The sequence below is a fragment of the Aulonocara sp. 'chitande type north' Nkhata Bay genome, linkage group LG15 (assembly GCF_057382095.1).
Source record: "Aulonocara sp. 'chitande type north' Nkhata Bay isolate Kocher_YH1m ecotype deep benthic linkage group LG15, A_spYH_male_GT1.1, whole genome shotgun sequence".
NCBI classification, from domain to species: domain Eukaryota; kingdom Metazoa; phylum Chordata; class Actinopteri; order Cichliformes; family Cichlidae; genus Aulonocara; species Aulonocara sp. 'chitande type north' Nkhata Bay.
In genome coordinates, this window is record NC_141358.1 from 12262081 (window position 1) to 12276679 (window position 14599).

A 14599-nucleotide genomic window follows, 5' to 3' on the forward strand; every position below is an offset into this window, starting at 1 on the left:
CAAGAGTGAAAGCAGCAGGATTTGCATGCAAACTTCAGTCTCTGCTGCTTCCCATGAGTCTGCCCTGCCCCTTATCTCCCACTGCTGAGGTCAAGGCATTATGACCAACTGTTGTACACAGAAAGTAGGAGGAGGGATGATGAAATGAAGCAGCGAAGGAGGAAGAAGGACAAAGAAAAATACACAAGAAAATGACTTGTGTATGAAATGAATTCAGAGGCCACAGGAGATTAAGGAGTTTTGTATAATTAGAGGAAGAGTTACTGGTTTGAATCAAAAACAGTGCAACCATGACTGTAAATGTGCAGTGTGGACATAGGGTTTGGGAGTTTCTACTTCAACAAAATACAACATGACATCATTTCACAGTTTAATATAGCTCCTTATTTCTGATTATCTTATGAGGCTGAAATGAAACAGACTCTTCTTTAACGGCACGTGGCAGAAAATGACAAATGCACAACAGTTTTGCCACCAAACAGGAAGTACTCACATTGTTTTGATGTAGGACTTGAAGTACTTTGTTGACGTTGTTCAGAGAGTGCACTCTGGTGGAACCTCGCTCTTTGCTCTGAGGAAGAGGAAATGCAGCATAAATCAGCTGACACGTTCACGGTTCACCAGCCAATCAAGGCTAAAAATCATGCAAGTCAACAGTTTTGGCTCTCGTTTCCTGTAACTCATTTATTCAAATGAGTTTCTGCGGGTTAATAAATAAATAAATATATTCTCATTTGCGAACAAGTCACCTTGACGACTTGTTCCCCAACTTCAAGCCAAAGCTTGGGGGTTAAATGTAGATAAGGTATGCCATCACTCCACACAGTGTTTCACACCATACATTATCACAGCTATTACGCTCTCAGCAGCGTCCACAAGAACTTATGGAAAGAATGGCTCGGTGAATGGCTGCCAACTGCTAATCCCTTTTAAGTCTTCACATACGTCAACCACTCATTAGCACCCAATTATAGAATTAGTATTCTGGTATCAGTGAAAAAGCCTTTGTGCACATGTGTGTGCCAACATATATGGCACAAAGACAGTTGGCACTCAATATACGGCTGCAGGTGTTAGAAATATGATATGCTGCTGAAGGGTGGTACAGAAAAAAAGAAAAAGAAAAGAAAACAGTAAAATTAAAATTGCATATACAAGCACAAAGCCAGTCATAGAGGACATGCATATCTTTAGTCTCCTTTCCCATAGTACTTCTTTATCCATTATGCCAACCTCTTTTTGAATAAAGTTTTAGGTGAGTAAAGTGATAGTTTGCTGAAAGCTGCAGAAATTCAAATAACATAACATGTATTTACCAAAATTAAATAAGAAATAACTTAAGCGTAAAATACGTGTTTTAATTTAGGAAGCAAAAGCCAAGCACGGCACTCCAGAGTGGCTCAGATGTTTACATTAGATTTAACCTGTGTGTTTACATCACATCGTGCATGTGCTTGTACTGGCATGACTTTCACTTAAGAGGAGGAGGAAAGGGGGGAAAAGAAACAAAACAAAACACTGCACTACTATAATTTGACTGCATGCACTGCCAAACCTTTCATGAGCATTTCTGCGGCTTGAACGTGCCTCCTTGAAATCAAATCTCGAACTTCATGCATTCAAACAGCAAACTTTTTTAAAATGTCAAATTTGAATAAAAACAACAACAACAAAAAAAAAGTCTCACGAATGTTAATGTACGTATACAAAAACCCACCAGGACACTGCCAGTGAGACCCTCCAGAAGGTCCAGCAGCTTCCTCCCGTCTCTCAAATCGGTGAACATGTCTTTGATGGGCGTCTTCCCTGTCTGGAAACATCACAATTTCTGCATTAGATTTATCATAAGACTGGATTAGAACAGTCAATACCAGTGATAAGAGGCCCTGAGTGTGGCTGTAGCTTTGGAGAGACAGGCATTTACATTTAATTCAAACACTTCAAGCGTCACTGAGAATAACCTCACATGTCACAGTGTTATGCAGAAAGAAGAAGAGAAAGTTTGGCACATTGTAACAACCAGTGTTAAAAGGCACAGACAGTCAACAAATCTGAAACTATCCAAATGAAACAAGTGTAAGAATGAAACTCAAAGTATTTAGGAGAAAACAGTGTGAGGACAGTAATTAGCTCAGGTAGACCAACTAGAAGAAAAAAAAAAAAAATCAGCCAAAAATATTTAATATCATTCTCTGATTGTTGTTTTATAAGAATAAAAAATATATACAAGGACCACACACATAGACTATTAACGCTCTGACATAAACTAAAAGACATTAACATTAACCTTTTTTAATTTATTATTTAGTTTTTAGCTTAAGAAATAATAGAAACAATAGTATGGCAGCGCTGGTATCATGGATGGGTCTTGAGGTCACTGTGCCCCCTGAGCTTTAGTCTAATGATGCAGCTTGGTAATGAAAAGGTTAAACACCCACTTCGCTGATAAGTCGCTGCAGCTCAAGTTCAAGTTAATTATTCAGTTAACAGTTGTTTAGAAGACTAACTCTGGAGCAGGTCTATGCAGGTCAGACTGTGGGAAGTACCCCTCATGTCTCTTTAGCACAAGAAAGATGTCATCCATCAGTTTGTGCAGCTGCACTGTATGGAAAAAAAAAATACTGGGCCACACCTGTTAATCTTCAGTCTCATTGGTGTATAAAATCAAGCACCTAGACATCCAGTCTATCTTTAAAAACTTTTGTGCAAGAATGGTCATTTAAAGAGCTCACTGCATTTGAGTGTAGTACTGTAACAGGAAGTCAACATTACTCGGCTCACTGTGAAATTTTTCTCTCCCAGATATTCCACGATCAACTGGAAGTGGTATTATTGCAAAGAGGAAGTGTTTAGGAACCACACAGCAACACGGACAACGTCAATTTACAGAGTGGGATTGCTGAGTGCTTAGTCACATAGTACGAAAAAGACGCAAATGCTCTGCTGACTCACTAACTGCAGATTTAACATTTTACAACATTATTAGGCAGATGAAGATATTTTTGTACTATGAGGAAAAAAGGAGAGTGCTTGACATCCATTTGAAAATGTTTGGCTCTAATGTTTCACATTACCTTGGAGAATTGTGCATTTATCCATTTGGTGAACGTTTTCTTCTGCACTGCGTCGTGCTCATCTGTGCAGGAAAAGAACAAAGAAGAAGAATTGATTGTCAAGAACATGAACAGGTGGATCAAAAGTGACGTCAGGTACAGTCAGCCTTTTAAAAGAAGCAGCGAACATTGTTACAACTTGATGTCCATTTCCACCTGGTTTTCCAGGGAGCGACTTGATCTCGGCACAAATTAACTTACACTGATGAGGTAAATGGTAATTACAGCCTGAGGCTTTTTGACTTAAAAGCATCCCGATCAATGTGGCTGGAACATCAGAAAATTACCAGAACAAAATGAGGGGTATTTTAAACGTGCGTACCAAATGTCAACAGGTGCACGGTGTGACAAGTAAAGCCAACAAACCTTTTTGCACATGTGCGCACACCCTTGTCCATTTATAATGTTCCCCTGAATCCAACTGTACAAATATTTCACATTCTCTTCCCACTTGACTCCCTCCCTTCCTGCGCCTCCTTTATTCTCTCCAACATGGCTCTCTAATAAGGCCTCATTGTGTGACAGGCAGAGGGTCAGCTGCTTTGATGTGCCAGGGCGATGGCTGGCTCCTGTAATGGATCAGAGTAGCTCGCACAAAGCCTTGGACTTCTCTTGAGAATTGATTTCAGTTTTACTTAGGCTTCTTTCTAATGTGCCGTTTCTATGAACTCTAAAATAACTAATCCATTGCGTTCTCAGTCAATTTCAGTGTAACCACCAAGGAAACGGGTAAAAAGACGTATTCACATCTGCCTCAAAACACTCTGGCTGAGGTCTTGATCAGACTGTAATCTAAGGTTAGGAAAGCTGTTAAAGTGCCTTATGTGTGTGGGGGTCAGGTCAACAGCAGCTGTGCAAAGCACCATGAAGTGAACAAAAGGTTAACATCACCAGCCTCAGCACTGGTTGGCTTCTCTGTTTGGGATGTGTAGAGTGTGTGTGTTTGTGTAGCGGCTGGCTGGGTGACAAACTGCATAAAAACAAGTGCATGGTAAGAGTAGAGTAGAAGCAGGTGAAACAGGTGAACAGGTGACGGGACTGGATAAACAGTGGTAGCAGAGAGGGTTTCTCCTCTGACTTTCCCCAAATCAGTGATCTAAAAGACCTTAAAGACCAAATACATAAGGGCAGATGAGGGAAATGGACAATAGTTTTATAATATACATTTCTTCAGAAATGCCACAGGAAAGGACGAGGTAGCAAGAGACTAGTAAGCGTATGAGGAAACAGGCAACTGGCTAGGTTAGATTTTGAGGTGGGGACCAAACCAGAAGAGGCTTGTTGCCTAGACTGGTATACGCTTGAACTTTGCTATCTTTGTGTCATTGCCTTTAGTGCATCGAATCACAGACTGCTATAGAAACACCTCCCGACTGTTGGTTGAACCCTCTTCCATATAAATTTGAGGCAGGGAAAAAAAAAACAAAAAAAACGCTTGGGGTTTCTTTACTTTTTTGTATTATTCTTAAAGAAAAGACAGCTGATGGAAGGGTTTAATGAAGATGATGACAGAAAAAGGATACATGAGACAAAGAAGGTTTCATGTTGAAAAACAAAATGACAAAATGGTTGGCAAAGACCACGAGCCATAACACGGCACCCAGTAACAGATGATGATCAATTACAGTAGATAACTTACAGGTGGTTAAACATGTTCTGACAAGGAGAACAGACAAGGAAAGGGATGAAAGAAAAAATAGGTGGACCACCAGACAAAAACAATGCTGGGGGGGGCAAGCAGAGTGGGCCAAAAATACTAGAGAAAGGCAGCCAAAAGGGGAGGAATCACTGGCAAGAACATTGAGAAAATAGCTCACAAGGAGCAAAGACAGGTATGCTTTCAACACAATATCAATTTTCCTTTTATAAAAAGGCCCATGCACAGGCCTCCTGTTCTTACAGCGTTATTGGCACCCTGTAGAGGCCCCTGGGGAGAGGGTCCCTTGGGGTTCAGGTCTCCTAGGCTCTCTACCTTACCATCTTCATAGGACAATACACTCGATTCATACACAATGCTCCCCCTCAATCTGTCTGCTGCTCCTACTCGCTGCAGCACAGGAATGCATCGCTGCAGGATAGATCAAAGTAGGCAGCAGGCTGTGTGTGTGAGAAAGTGTGTTCAAGAGTGTGTTTGTATGAGCAACACAAGAAAAAGCAATTTAATAAAAAAGGGGAGTATGCACAAGTTTACAACTTTACATTACACATGTACACCGATGCCAGTTTTCTCATTTGTAGCTAGTCACAGCATCACATACACAATTCAGCTACAGTCCTATTTGTGCAAGGCAGGTATTATGCTTGATTGTGGACACAAACATTCCTTTTACACTCTTCTAGTGTCCCCGAAGCACACGTGCACACTCAGTGTGTTGCAATGTACAGCTTGTGCAACAACTCTTGCAATGACATCTTGTTTAGGTCATTTAAAAATTGTACTTTTATTTTTATATTTTGTTTAATTGGGCCAGAGCCATAAGTGTTTGCTCTAATCAGCTGGGAGGCTTCAAGTTTAAGCTTCGCTTCATTGTAAGTTGATGTGATACGAACATCCAGTGTGACAAAAATAATTCAGCACAAATTCTTGTATCTGTTAAGGAGCTGAATTTAAAACCTGCTATTACAAACATGACTGTTTAATCCGGTCTTTAAGTGATGACGTGATGGAGGCATAAACATTAAAGACTTATGTTCTACATATGGTGCTTTCTATTGACAATACACCAACAATAGCATAGAATAGACATGCTAGACATAGAATAAATAGAATAAATATACAATATTGACTTTTTGTTACGCTTTAAATAATCTGCTTAACACATCAGTCAAATCTTTTGCACTTTCTCTTGTTGCTCAGTGAGTAACCGACCCTTTTATCCATCAATGAATCAAGCTTTTACTAGGGCTGCAAAGACTCATTGAGTAAATTGAATAACTAATGAAAAAACCACAACGCAAATATTTTTGCTTTGATGCTTCATTAACCCATGACTCTGCAGCACTCAGCTGTCACTATGCAAGTATTTTAGCGTGGCTAGTTTACGTCTACACACAGCAAAAAGCAAAGAGGCCGAGCTGTTTTCACGACTGTGAGCTCAGGTGGAGTGAATAAACATTTCTTCTAGTGTTCAAAACAGCAGCGCTTGTCACTGTAATCACCATAAAAAAAGTTTACTGGGAAAAAGCTAGTGAGCGTCCTTAATCAAATCAAACCACCTGTTCAGCAAGCTCCAGTGTCAAGGAAAAACAAACATTGTAGCTGCTCCCATCAACCGCTGTTGGTTTTACACTGAAAAATGTACAAAAAGCCGCAGAAGTTTAAAATAGAAGCGCATGTGGGCAGATGAACTGGTAACTTAGTCAAATATCGTGTTTAAATCACGCAGCTTGCTAAAAGCTGACAGCAGCCGTCCCACTTTCTATTGCAGTGATACCTGCAGCAAGCAGGGGTGAGTCTAAAAGTGGGACATGGGGTGTACTAGACCCTATTTAGCTCAAAGCTTTAGTAACATTATTTATCAGATTTAGATTAAAGGAATATATAAATAAATTATTATGATAATTAAATTATAATATTTTATTGCAGGCCAGTAAAACTCTGAGCCACTTACCTGAGGCAGTTAGGTTGGACACTGATTTATTATTAACATTAATTATTAACATCTACACCATCAGAACGTGCATTTCTGCAGCAGGAAATTTCGCATCAAATTAAAGCTCAGAGAATGCTCATATGCACCTTTAAAGGTTTACACACTTCAATATGCACATAAACACACCAAAGCTTCCTGCTAATGTAGGAAAGCCTTCAAAGAAGACAGCGCAAAGCCTCGTTTTAGGTTCTATTTAAACATTGTTTTATATGCCATTACTGCATTTGTGATTACTTTTTTTTATGCACTTATGTTTGCGCTTAAAAACTACTTTTAAATTTAGCATCCAAATATAGTTTTTAAACTATTAAAACACTGAAATTTCTCAAATAGAAACTGATTAGCTTATTTTTAACATTTTTATTATTGTTTATTAATGTGACACAATTATTTCTTGTTTCAGTATCTTTTACCAGGTCCTCGTCCAATCAGTTTGGAAACTTTCACTTCACTTATTCATGTAATCTGCTTTGACACATTCTATCAACCAAATGAGGAGAAGTAAATATACAGCACAAGCACAGTGAAGAAAGGAATTACATGCACATTCCTTCACGGAGAAAAATATTCCAGCCTTGCCAAACAGTCAACATACGTCTAATAACTGAGTCATACATAAACACATCAGTCTAAGTCTGTATATGCTTTGCACAGACAGTACTGTTATATAGTATTGAGAAACAAGTGATTGTTTTGTTTTTGTTTGTTTGTTTGTTTTTGTTTTGTTTGTTTTTTTTGGGGGGGGGGGGGGGGGGGTTTGCCAGCAGTCAAAAAATGAAGTAATGATTACATCAGGAGGAGTAATCTCGAGTTCAGCAGAGTGATCCAACTCATACTCTCAACACATGGTATGCATGGGTGTGCACCCACACCACAGCTTAAGACCAAAGTGTTGTGTTTCATCCTGTTTGCAGAATGACAACAACCAAGGTGATAAATTCTAAAAAACTCAAACCCACTTTACAGTTCACACCTATTTCTGTCCAGAGTAACAACTTTGTTACAATTACAGTAGGAATTCTTGAGTTATGTTCAAAGCATGTTTCATGAAGTCAGTGACCTTTGATGCACAAATTCTAATCAGTTCACTCTTTGAACCTGATGTGATAACACAAGTTTATTTTTCCTGAAATTTGGCCAAGATCCATCAAGCTGCCAAACTGCAATCATTTCCCTAACTGCTGGATAACAGCACGTTAATTAAAGTTTAAACAGTGCTGACAAACCTGAGAAAAAGAATCACAAACACACCTGAAAAAGATAATATAACATAAATGTTCAAGGAGCAAAAGAAGAAGGAAAAAAATTAACAGAAGCACACGTTTCTCAAAGCAGCCAGCTGGGAACACAAGAGCAGACACATAAAATATACAGCCCCGGTCTCCCCCTCGCTCTCACAGGTGGAGAGAGCCTGTGACCGCAAAGTAGAGAAAACGGGGAAAACTATGTGGAAAGCACTGAGGTGAGAAATCAAACAAACCATCAGGGTTTCCACGACAGCACCACACAGTAAACACACGGGAGCTCGGAGCTTTTCCAAACAGAGATATTTACAAAGTTTGCCACACCAGTGAGCAGCTGTTACCTCTAACTAATTCATACCCAGCAGCTAAAATCTTAGCCCAAGGTTTTCCCAGTTCGCCGTTTCAGCGAACGGCTTAAAATGCATGTTCGACCGATGAATGAGCACGGCTAACACGTCAACAATACAGCTCCTGCATTAGCTGAAGTGTCTGGAAAGGTAAATGAAAGAAAAACAACAAACTAGCATGAGTGTGGCTACACCAAAAATAATGAGACTGAATGCGTGCCTTTCTCAGGTCATTGGTGAAGCATTAAACTGAGCTCTTGGCTTGGCTGCTACACAGCTCACAAAAAAAAAAAAAAAAAAAGCATCACATGCTGAACTTCACCTTGATGGCTCCTTGGAAGAAGCCTTGGCTACGGACTGTCCTGTCAGGAGAGCACCACCCACGGTTGAATGAAAGGCGCTAATCCGTATACAGGAAATACACACAATCCTACAACAATCACGCTCATACAAGGATACTGCTCAGTCTGACTCAAAGTGTGCTGGCAGACGTGTATTACTTTGAATCTGTAGGTTTAGAGGAATGAATAGAATTCCTATAATTTCCTATGCATTCCTCCTCCCTACCCCACTAGTCACTTGTCTAAGCTTGCCCCAGCCCATACAGCTTTGTTGACACTCTACCCTTGCCAAGATCTGGGAATTTGCAAGGAAAACACTCATAACGTCCAAATGGATTAACCCATATCCCCACTTACATTCTTCAAAACACCCCCATGGTCTGCAGAGGTGCGTGTAATTAGGGCTGAGCAGAAACAGTGAGGTGAGAGGGCACGGGGCTTTGGGGAAGTCAGGCCAGGGTGACGAATTTTGTTCAACAAGCCGGATCACCCCACACACGGCAGAGATTTAACAAGAGCAGTATAAATCGCCTGTGCTGCTTGTAAAAGTGAGGGAAAGAGAAAAAATATAATAAATGCAGTGAAGGAATGTGAAGGAACTCGAACTGGTTTTAACTCCATATGCCCAATTTACAACAGTCCAAATATAGCTTGTATTTTTCTATGCTTGTTCAGATATGTTCAGTTTTTCAGTAGAAATAAAAAGAAATGTCCAAAAACTGACCTTTGGTAAACCCCACCAGTATCTTTGGCGCATTTAACAAAGTGCATGAGAGAAGAAAAACAGAAAAAAGACAGTTTGAGAAAACAAAATCTCTCGTTTCATGGCACACTCTCCTTTTAATCCAGCCACCCCATATCTTGCGCCTACACCTTGATCAGATTGCAAGAACACTAAAAATATGCACGATTTAAAACCAAGGTCCTAGCTGCCACCAAACTACAAGCGCGCACACCTGTCAAAAGTTCCTACCTCTAAGACTGAGTCCATGCTGAGCCATCTTTTACCAGAGGCCACCGTAATGCTCAACATAAGAACCAACAGAAGTCAAGTAAAGAGCCGGAGGAGATAGTCCAAGAGTATCTGCGCAAAGAAGAATTCGATATTCCTGCCTCCCTCTTCTTGTCTCTCCCATGTGTCTGTCACTCCTTGACCACAGAGAGAGGAACAGATCGCAAGAATGCAGCAACAGAGAGAAAAAGGAGAGGGGAGGGAAACAGGGACGCTGTCAGGGAAAGGGAAAGTGGTTGGAGCAGAGCGAAACAGGACAGGGCAAGCCAAGGGTAGGGAGTCATGATGCATCGTGTGATAGGGGGCGAACACAGATGAACGCTGTTCGGCACCATTCCAGCATGCGATGGGACAGAATGCAAGTTTGAGGAAAACAAAGGCAAAAATCGGCATGTCAGACAGAGATTGGCACACAAACATAGATGCAACACGGGATTATGGAGTAGGCGATGCGGTGGGGCAGAGGCGTTGACTTTCCTATCTGCATTTGCTGGAAGTCTACACAACTCAAACTAAGGTTGGAAAGGAATTCACAACCAACTTTAACACAACACAGAGGAGCTGGAGTGAAAGAAATGTAAACGCTTAACTCAATTATGTGTAAATGTTGGCAATCTTTACTCCAGTTTTATCAAGAGGTGGTGCAAGCTCTGCAGTGCAATTTGCAGAGCTTCGTGTAGTTACTTTTTCAGTAGAGTATGAGTGTTTTGTGGATGTGACAAAATGAGACATCACACTCTCTTCCATTGTGCAGATAAATCACAACACGACTGCTGATCAGCAGTCTTCTGCTGCGTGATGGTTGACTGGCTAGATAAGGAGCCATAAAACCCAGGGATGATCAACTATCTCATTCACACAAAGAAAAAGTATGCACATCACGACTAAAATATGACAGAAAGAGAGAAGTTGTATAAAAAAAAATCACAAGGAGGAAAAGAAAAAGAATCGATCAATTGATCAAAGTCATGGGTAACGTTCACAATTACGCTCCTTCGGCTATGAAAAACAGAATCAATGCCGGTGTGTTTAGTCTGCTTTTTAGGTTAATCAAGACAAGCTTACCTAAATCGAGGCTACTTTCATGCTTTCCTTTTCTTCTGAAAAAGTTACGCTTTCTCCACGACATCCATTTACCCAAATTCATGACAGCAATACAGACCTTACAAATATATACACACACACACAATGGAGAAAAAGAAAAAGGAAAACAAGTAATCCGGAACAGGAAGACAAGGTAGTGGCAGCAGCGTTAGTGGTGGGAGAGTGAGTGAGTGAGAGAACAAGAAAAAAAAAGAAAGAGGAAGTGGAGGTGTGACAGCATTCATCGATGACGCTGGGTGGGTTTATGTGGGGTGCCGGGTCGGGCACTCTGTCACGACATACAAATGTTCGCACACACAAGGCTGAGAAAATAACCACGAGTGAGAAAAACAGATCGTTAATTAAATAATTAATAGGTAAGTGAAAGGTTAGAGAGGTGTGTGTGTGTGTGTTGTACGCTTTGTGAAATCAGTTGATTCTCGCCTGCAAACACGATACTGCTGGAAACAACAGCTCTAATTCAAATAACCGCGACCCAGAATGAGCGTGCCTTAGCAGAACGGTTTAGGGTTAGGACAGCCACCTCTTTTGCCTTTGGTTTATATCAAAGTGAAGCAATCAGTGTCCCTGACTCTCAGAAAAACAGAACTGTTACAGCAGACTGAGTTAAAACTGAGACGTGGGTCCTGACATTCACCGAGGGTCTCAGCCGGGGCAGTGGAGCAGGGAACAGGGAAAAAGCCAGAGTCCATTTGCCCATTGATATATTTAGTCAATGAGGGCCAACTGAACAAACAGCTCTATTCCCACACAGAGAGAGTGAAAAAAAAAAGAGTAAGAGAGAGAAATGAGAGGGAGGGCAGAGGGTGAGGGCAAAAGAGAAAGTATATTTTCCTGTGTTTTGTTTTTTGCTTTCCTTTCCTTAACAAAGAGGAAGTAGAAGAGGTGATTCCAGCTTGGTGACCAGCTTCCAGAGTCTGACTGAATTAAATCCACTTCCTTCCACAGGGAGCTGCGGCAGCTGGTCTGGTCACAACTCAGAGGAATGAAATGGTTCGGGTCAGGCTGGCTTTGGCAGTGAGTGAAGGAAGCAGACACCAAAAGGAACTTTCCACTAGGGTGCGTCAGTCAGAGACAGGCGTCCTCCCCCTGTCAGTCCATCCTTACACACCGTCCCCAGAGCATCATCAAGCTGCTTCACTGAAGCCATGCAAAAATGCCCCCCTCCCCCCTTAAATATGCACATAAACATCTCTCTCACGCTTTATATCCAAATATCACTTCTGACTAGAGACTGGAAGACATGAATGAAACCCTTTCATTCCACGTCTCACCACAAACAGTCCTAAGTTTACATGACAATCAAAGTTGATGGTTTCCTGGATGTCTGGTATTTGAGCTTCAGTAATTATTAGACAGAAAATTACTTATAAAACTTAATATAATTAACTCTTGCCATATATTAAGTCTAAATGTGTATGTGAACATAAAAGTCAAAAATGGCAAGTGAGACATAAAGTTAGATATGCAAAACATGCGTACATGCAGTTTTCCCTGGCTCAGCATCATAGCTAACACTAGAACTCCTTTCAATTATGAATAATACAAAGGACCTTATGAAATCTATATGCACAGAGATGAGACCGCCCATCAGCGATTCATCTACACACATCACCCTCTGGCATGGACAGTGCAGTCGCTCTGCAGCTTAATGCACAACTGTCACCCCAGTATTTTTACATTTACAGTAATCACACTAATAGATGTACAACCTTCTCAAATGATCTCAGAAGAATGCACACAAAGCATAAATCAATATAAACATCATATTTGGTGTTTCACACACAGTTTTGGAGGATTTCATGGACATGACATTGAGTTAACCACATCAAAGTGAGGTGAAAAGACATATTCATGCTTAATATCATGAAACGGTAACCCAGCTGTGCATTAATCCTGCCACCTGCCACATTCTGGCGTCATCCTGCATTTCAGCTGCTGCAGCCTACAGTGTCACCAGCGTACAGTGCAGCCCTCCGCTCTGCACTCCGGGGGTAGATAATCACAGGAAGACAGCAAAATGCTGATTGGATTTTATTTTGAGATTCAATTTAGCTTATATCCATAGTGTTGTGACTCACTGGCAAGAACAACAACACTGATTTAAATGTTTTCTATAAAGGAGAAGTACAAGTACTGCACTGTGTAAAGAGAAATGAAAGAAGGGTAAGAGTCGAGGTATGTTATAATCATTCCTTATTTATTAGGGGTGGGGGAAAAAATCAATACTGTGTAGTATCGTGATATTTTGTTTGCTAATAATGTATCGATACAGGGACAGCAGAAATCGATATTTTGTTACAAAAACATTTTCGTGGACTGGAACTGACTTCAGAGCATGTTGATCCTTTTTCTGAGCAAGAATCCTGACATTCCTTCACTGTCCAAATGTGTTTAACTTTTTTTTTGGCAGCAATAAACATGACAGTTTACTTATTTTAATTTAAGACATGTTTTATCTTAATTAAGCTTAAAACTTTTTTATTTAATGTAAAATTATATTTTGTTTTAATTTACTTTCAAATTCTTCAGTTGCTGCATAGTTTTCATAAATTGCATAGTTCAGAATAGCTATAATTGTACCAGATGGTTGCATTCAGTTAAGTTGGACTAGACTGTAATACAAACCGTTCAGTTTGTCAACAATAAAACTGACTGAAATGAGAGAAAGACTGAGTGTGAGACTTTGATATTAGATAAAATGAATATTGATAAAGTTTACCTTTATGTACAGAATTTGAATATTGCAAAATATTTTTAAAAAATTGCAATAATATCGTATCGTGCGTTAAGTATTGTGATAATATCGTATCGTGGGATTTATGGTGATTCCCACCTCTATTATTTATCCTGTTAATTTTCCATCATCTGGCATTAGTTCACCAACCCAACAATGTTTTGCCAGGTTCGCTTGTCTCCAAAATGTCTGTACACGTGGGTCAGACACAGACAGACTGAGACTACCTGATTGTGGCTGAGAAGTCCCATGTTAGCCAACTGCCTTGTCAAACTGGATTCTGAAACTATGGATTCTGAAACTATACAATCATTGAGCATGCAGTTCAGACAGATCACAAAATAAGCTCAACCAACAGCCATTCTCCGCTGACAGAAAATCCCCAAAAGAGACCTTCCGACTCTGCTGTCACTCTTTGATGTTGATGTGTTGCAGGAGTTAGGTGATGAAATGGTGCAATTAACTTTGTGTTTGTTTCCTCCAGCCTCCCTTCCTGATATTCCACATTGATTTCAGGTTTGTGAGCCTCTCCTGTCACGTGGCTTCTCTGGCTTTTTCTCTCTCTTTTAACCACAAACAGGTTCTTCTTTAACAATAATGTCTGTGTGATCGTTATATCTCAACACAACATCGCACATCATACACCAAGTTAAAATTGAATAACTAGGAAATCCAAACCTTTTACATGTTGGATCTTCACTTAAATCCACTCAAGTAGATTCCTTTGTTTACATCCTAGAACTTCATCAGCTCATTAGCACATGTATCATTGTAGTCAGTCCTTTCCATCTCTATTGAGCCTCTCTATGCAACGCTGGAAAAACAAAGTGGGTTGTTATGGATCTATGCTAGTTGCCAAATAACCATGCCACAACTTTATATAACATTTTTAGCATGATAACTAAATAGATCTGTATCATTTTATGCACCAAACAACAAAAATATTTAGTACTGTAGCAAGAAAGTAGGAGTGATGCGATAGGTCAGAATGTAGAATAGACAACATAGATTGTAGCTGTAATGAGCTTAGGACAAGGGGTAAGAAAGG

The 14599-nt window shown here is 40.2% G+C and overlaps 1 protein-coding gene across 5 annotated transcripts in view; it reads right to left on the reverse strand.

Moving 5' to 3' along the window:
* Positions 1 to 14599, reverse strand: part of utrn (utrophin) — a 196126-nt gene that overhangs the window by 172293 nt on the left and 9234 nt on the right. For 3 of the 5 annotated variants that reach the window (XM_086264201.1, XM_086264202.1, XM_086264199.1), the window contains exons 1-4: positions 10776 to 10872; positions 3075 to 3136; positions 1718 to 1810; positions 494 to 571 (exon numbers count right to left, since the gene is read on the reverse strand). In XM_086264201.1, the coding sequence (XP_086120327.1) occupies positions 494 to 571; positions 1718 to 1810; positions 3075 to 3136; positions 10776 to 10857 (315 nt within the window). In that variant the 5' untranslated portion in view covers positions 10858 to 10872. Of the gene's footprint in view, positions 1 to 493; positions 572 to 1717; positions 1811 to 3074; positions 3137 to 10775; positions 10873 to 14599 lie in introns of those variants that run through there. The other 2 variants (XM_086264203.1, XM_086264200.1) reach the window with 1 other exon arrangement.